At 40.9% G+C, this 6,959-nt stretch overlaps 1 protein-coding gene across 1 annotated transcript in view; it reads right to left on the reverse strand.

The window, feature by feature from the left end:
- Nucleotides 1-6,959, reverse strand: part of USH2A (usherin) — a 405,495-nt gene that overhangs the window by 33,039 nt on the left and 365,497 nt on the right. Inside the window, exon 61 of the mRNA XM_076334572.1 lies at nucleotides 37-264. Coding sequence (XP_076190687.1) covers nucleotides 37-264 — 228 coding nt within the window. The remainder of the gene's footprint in view (nucleotides 1-36; nucleotides 265-6,959) is intronic.

The following is a 6,959-nucleotide window of genomic DNA, read 5'->3' on the forward strand; positions in this document are numbered from 1 at the left end:
TTTTTGAATCAAGTGAAGTGTCAAGATGAAGATTACCTTAATCACGCCACTGGGTTGGGAGGGCTCTGACCATTTTAGCAGCAGAGCCCTGCCATTTTCTTTCTTTTCCACAGTGAAGTTGCTCAGGCCACTGGGTGAAGCTTCCAATGTGCGCACAGATGTCCAGGGGCTTGAAACCTGCCCGGCATTGTTTACAGCTACGACATGAATATGATATGTTGTGAAAGGTTTCAATCCAAATAAATGAGCCTGATGCTTTGTTCCCTGAAGCAAGAATACAGATGTTTGAGTTAGTTAAAAAAGTAATCAGCATCTGTAGTTTATGTCACTTGGAAAATGAGGTCTCGGCTTTGCGTCGCTTCTGACCGCTTTGCAGACTACCCCATCTAGTTACCAGGATTTTTTGGTGGGTTTCTATAGCTGAACCTCAAAAACAAACTCTTAGGCTTTTAAAAAATATCTGTCATTATGGTAGAGCCTTTGGAGCTGACTCCTGGGGAGTCCTGCACAGTCCAAATCTCAGCTAGCAAACTTACAGTTTGTTCAGCATGTGTCTGAGCTTTGCTCAGTGAGGATGAGAGTGCCTGGTACTCTGAAGGATTCAAGCACATGTAAAAACCTCTGGTCTATGGGTGATGCCTGCCTCTACAGAATCCTTACACACCTCGTGTGTAGACGTGACATTTGATAGGCATGCTGTCCTGGTCTAGCTACTTAGAGCATTGTAATCGGGATAGACAACAGTGTTTCCAAGAGCACAGTTTCATTTCCTTACTGAAAACAAACTCCTTAAAAGCTCGGGGGGGGGGGGGGGGCGGGGGAGGAGAGAGTAAACTGGTTTCTATGTTCCTGCTTTGTAAAGCTGTCGCTTGAGATAAATTCACAAGGTAAGACAATTGTGGGGCAACCTGCTGCCTTACAAGAACCTCCCCGTTTCTCCAGGTTGGAGGAAGCGGCCATGCTGCTGATGGGGACACAGGCAAGCTGGCTAGACCCTCCCTGGCGCCAGACCCTCGCCTCACGCTGGCGGAGGGAGGCTAGGAGGAGCACGGCTGTTCGTGAGTCCCACCGGGCGCTGCCAGGGCTGGAAGGGCTGGGGCTGGCCTGCCACCACGCCAGACCGCAGCCCAGCACAGGGGCATGCGGGTGGGTGCAGGCCGAGGGACGTCAGCCATGGCCAGAAGGGGCCACTGGCATCGCGGCTCACGGCTTTATCCAGCTTACCCCAAACAGCGTCTGATACAGACCTGAAACCGCTCGGATATGAGGCAAAGTGAGCCTCAGCACAAACCCAGATCTAGGCAGGAAGGCGATACAGCCGTAGTATCATTTTGAATGCTCTCAAAAGATACAGTGGCTAACAAAGAACAGGAGTAACACGTTTCAGTAGGAGACAACTGTTCAGATTTGTCTCATCAGAAGAGCGAGGAAGAAAGGAGTTCAGCTGATCACCGATATATTTAATCTCATTTTTAGCTGTGCTTTTGCATTAATTATATAGATCTCAAGAAGGGGAGTGCGGGAATTCAGTTTCCTTCATGTGGCAGAAACAGCTGAAGTCAATTTCCCTGTTTCAGTAAGTCATATTAAGTTGTTAAATGCTAACACTTCCAATCGTTTAATATTTAAACAGTTGTTAAGCTATCAGACTCAGAAACAAATTTTAAAGAAATATTAATTTCTTTTTTTAAATATTAAAAGTTAGATCATAAATATTTAAATAGTTATTTCCTCACAACAATGAGTTAGTCTTTTAGATAAATATAGCACAGCATTTGAATGACCATTATGAATATTAAATCTGAAGATGCCACAAGTACAGATTATAAACATACTTTTCTGATAAATGATTCCTTTTTCTGTTAAACAGGGCAAACACTAGCAAGATTAATAATGCAGAAAAGTATAATTCTTTGTTAGGAATTCCCGGTCATCACTGCCAAAAAAGCATAAGCTCAAATGCAAATAGCAATCACCTCGAACAGATTATATATAAAAAAGCTCTGGCTGCTGTGGGACATCTAGAGATATCTTTTGTCATAAGAAACATGGAAAGCATGTGGGCTATAAAGCAAAAACATATGTATATTGTCAATAGCAGCACCTGTTCAATTACAGTTTATTTCAGTATGGAGAATTTAGTTCAGCCCCTAGATGGCAATACTATCAAACACTTTTTGTAACATGAGTACTTAATGATTAACAATGTGCGTTCAGGCATCCAACATACTCAAGGCAGCCATTAAAAAAATAACAAAACTGATTTCATTATAGATTCTTTTAATAAACATTTATGGCTTAGATCCTTGAAAGTGGAAGCGTTCAAACTGCCATAGCCAAAAACCTATACAGCCGAATGCAAAATTATGAACTGCAGGTTAAAGAACAGAGCTCAAATTAAAGTTCATGCTTAGCATAAAAATCTGGCATCAGAAATTATGTTGGCACAAAACATGATTAAAATTAGCTTTACAATTGGATGTAGTCCGTATTAATAGTTTTTATGAGGACAGTTATCTATTAGGTTTTCAAAACAGAACTTTTAAAAGCCTAAAATTTACATTCTATGGTTTGGGGGTGGGGATGGGAGGAAGGGAGCACACAGCATTAAATTACTGCCCCAAACACAGAGGCTCTCCAAAGGTACAAACACATTATTACAAACATCGTACAAAAAGCAATGGCTCTGCTTTCTAATGGGCTGCATCATCAGGGTGGGCTTTTGTGACAGCAATGCTACAAAACACTTGATTTCTTTTTTTAACCAGAAAACTGGCATATTTTTCATCACCCTCTACCATTTTCCCCCTAAACCCCAAGATTTAATTCTTTACAATCCTCACCACACTTTGAAATGAAACAAGGATGGAGGGATTTCCTTGCCTGCAGTTCATCATGTTCTCTGGAGACTGCTAAACCATTCCTTCCAGGGATGACTTTTATCCCTGGCTCCTACAGATACTTCTTGAAGAGCAAATGGTTTACATGTATTTTTGTTTGGTTTGGTTTTGAAGTAAGCTCAGGGGACGTACTCCCAGAATACGGAGCCACGTTTTCTCCCCCTGCACTGCTGCCGTTGCCATTTATGAATTTGCTCAGCTCAAAGGCTGATGCTGAAAAGAGGATGGATGGCAGCCTCAGTGATTCATTTTAAGAATTACTTTATGTCCTCCCATGACATTTTTGGCCTAGAAATACTGTCCTGCTGGAATGGTCAAATATGAATAGCAAAATACACCTTGCAAAGGATAGCACTATAACCTTTGGCTTCAGCAGACAACGACACAGCCTTAAACAGGTGCAGGATCAAAATCATTGCCTGGAATATTCTCCCAGTCTTTGTCTGCAAAGCCATGAACTCACATAGCCTATGTTTACACACTGCTAACAGTTCAGATTTCATTCACCATTAAAAGCAAACCAACAAAATAAAATTTTAATGCAAACATTAAGATGTTCGTAGGCTGACTGACCATGAAATCTGAGGGACTACAAGCCCATGCCCTCCTTTCTCCGTCTCCTACTGCGAAACATTCTCACTCATTCAGTCATTAAATTATGAATAATCCAGCAAACATTTAAATGTGTGCACTCTCACATTCCTCCTATAAGGCCCGTCCTTTCAATGTAAACACTAGAGAAACGGACACCTGAGGCAAGCTGTGATGAGCCACCGTGGTCTGATCCCCGCACCGCAGCCCAGAGCTCAGCCTTTGACACGGCCCTTGCTTTTGGCAGCCCCGTCCCCTTCCCTTGAGCAACACTGGCAGCACCACCGCTACTCCAGGCAGGACCGTGCCTTTGTTTTTGCTGTGTAAAATGCTTGACGCACTGCACTTCACGCAGCACAAGCTGTTAACAGCAACAAATAAATTCCTCGGCTAATTCCACTCTTCTAACTGTAAATTAGGATAAAAGTTATTTAAAAGAAAACCTTGTTTTAACACATTTTTCAAAACATAAACCGAGAGAACATGAGTCATGAATAATGTATCTGTCAAGATTTGCTTCAGATTGCCTTTTTTGTTTGTTTATTTTTTAATTCATGAGCACAGAAGTCACTTAAAGTCTGGAAACAAATTAGCATAGTCTTTCATGCCGTTCAAAGGCAGAGGCATCCATAATGCAAGGTGCCTGCCTTCTTCGCTACCTCTTGGTCCTCTTCCTGGGCACGGGCAAGGCTGCGCAGCCTTCAAGGGTCTGATGATTTTACACTGCCTACTGTGATTGCTTTTGACCACTTGAAGTGCCCCTAAGGTGGCAACAGGGTCAAGAGGTCTTTGTAGGTTGAAAATGATCAAAAATTAGCATTGATCTGTAGCTGTCAATAGTAGTCTGAGCGGGTGGACTCCCTGCACAAATGTTTAAACTGCATACAACTACACAACCTAGTCATCTTTGAATCTATCGATCTGATGAAGCAGCACTTTCCAGTGGTGTCACTCTGGGCTTTTCCTCTTTTTTCACGGCAGGCCAGCTTACCCAGTTGCCCAGGTCTCAGGGCATCAGTTCAAAATGTGACAGATACATCAGAAGATCTCTGAACCACTGAAGAGCTGCCCAACAGGCAGCCTGAGTATTTGTCCCTTCTTCAGGGGGAATCATCAAAATTCAGCAAGTTGTCACCACTCATGTTAAGGTTAGGCTCTGGTTTTTTCCTCTCTCCCTATCTTCTCTTTGTACAGTAATCCCTATTTGGCAGGTATCTTCGATAACTGATTAAAAAGCTAGCTCATTCTTTCTGTGAGTCTCTAACTAAACTTAGCGGCATCAGACACTACCACACTGCTAATGGTAGCAGTGCTACAGGGATCCAAACCTGTTCTTTCATAACCCCCAGGCATAAATGGTGGGAAGGTAATTCACTATGACATTCCCTTGTCTACAGAAGCAGAGATGCTGAGCTCTCCCTGGACGAGGGAGGAGAAAGCTACGGTCTCCTGGCAGTCAGAACGTTAATCCGACCATCCTCCAATGCCAATTTTCAAATTCTCCATCAAGGAAGTCAAACAGATTCCTCCACAAGTGACAGAAGTGATGGGGAATGCTTGGGGTTTTACTAAGATACTCAGTTTATCCTCACCGTTGTCCCGTTGTCGTTACTCTCTTATCCAGTTCCCCATCTAATCCAGATTCTTTGTCCTTTTCTGCAAAGCACTGGGCGTGGTTTCACCTTGACTCTGATGTTCACTCTTCTTTCCCAGCCTAATTCTTAGCCCCCACCTTCACTCTAAAAATTGCACTGAGCACATACTCATAGGCAATCTCTAACTTGTCCTTTGGGTTGCCTTCCTTCCTTCTCGGGCTTATGTCATGCACACTGTGGCTTTTTCATTTAAAAACCCTACTCTGTTCCTAAAGCCTTATGCTCAAATTCACACAGATATAACTTACAGATACACAAGTAATCTATGAGTCCCTTCCTGTAGCAGTGTGGACTGGAATACAAATTATTCCCATGGTAGTACTGAAAATCTCAAAGGTTAGGCAAAGAGAAACCAAAGTGTTATTCATTTTACTGGAAATTATCTTGCCTAGAGGTGACTAGAATTTCCATTTTTACCAGAAATTGATGTTGCAGTATTCATCTTCCTCCCATTTTGTGTAAAAAATAATTTTAGATTTTTTCATTATTTTTTTTGGCGAAAGTCACTCTTAAAATTTTACATTTTCAGAACTTTACATTTCATTTTAGAATTTTAAAATTGCCTTTCAACACATATTTTTCATTTTAAATCATTATTATATTATTTGATAGTACCCAACAGGCCTTCAATAGCAATAACATATACCACATTGGTGATAATTTTTATGTATATAAAAAAAACAAGTATTATGAAAGAAAACTAAATAAACATTTAAATAAAATCTTTAAGTTTTGCAAAACCAGACGTTTCCTTATTAAGCCTAAAATAATTTTGCAATATTTTTGCCCAGGAATATTCTTCCAAATTGTCTTCGGTTGAGATGAAAAGGCACTCTTCCTTTCCCCAGCCCTGAGGTGGATCGTGCAGTCTTTTTCTTCTACAGTGGCTAGGAAATGACATTCAGGAATTCATTATATTTGAGCTTGCTTTTTTATAAATAATTTAAGAAAATTTATTTAAAAATATATTAGAGTAGATTCGAGTTACAAAGCAAAGCACATAAAATGCTTCTTTATTAAAAACATAAGCTTTGATTACATGATCATAAAATATTCTTTCCTTGAGATTCCTGGCAAACTTAATGCTTTTTTTTCAACTCTAAGAATGTTCTTGTAATTTAATTTAAAACAAATGGTAGTTTTTGCCATCAACATCAGAGAACACTAGTCGTCTATCCTCTGTGACTCCCACATTCTCATCCTTTCCTAGCAGTACCATGCTAGCAGCCTTTTTAATTAAAAAAAAACCCCACCCTAATTTGCACACCCTGTTTCACTCAGCACATAACGGAATCATTTCCTATGTGAATAGTTCTACATGGACTTGTGGACTATACCGGGGAGAAACCTTTAGAAACACCATCAATCTAAATTTAAAATGTTCTGTAAACAACAACAATTAATACCTGATATAGAAATATTACATTGCAATTCATTTTCCTCCTTCTGGCAGAGTATGTAAGGAACAGTGGATTACATGCAGCTGAATCTGTCTAGTGGAGTTGGTGCCTATTTTCACAGTAGACATTCTTCTTTCCTGGCACACCTGGGGACCTGCTGCAGTCTCACCAGGTGTCTGAATCCCCAGCTTTCACTTGAAAGCAAAGCACCACAAAGAAAATTAGGATGCATTGCGTGTTAAAATAAAATCAAGCACATTTAGCAAGCTGCATTCAGTCACTGTGTTGGCCTTTTGGGTAGCAGTACACTTTAAAACCACCAACGTGTTGCACTTTTTCTGGTAAAACCTTTAAAAAAAAAAAAACCTCTTTAGGCGAAGTCAACTCTCCTCTCCTCTCCTCTCCTCTCTCTC

The sequence above is a fragment of the Aptenodytes patagonicus genome, chromosome 3 (assembly GCF_965638725.1).
Source record: "Aptenodytes patagonicus chromosome 3, bAptPat1.pri.cur, whole genome shotgun sequence".
In the NCBI taxonomy this organism is placed as follows: domain Eukaryota; kingdom Metazoa; phylum Chordata; class Aves; order Sphenisciformes; family Spheniscidae; genus Aptenodytes; species Aptenodytes patagonicus.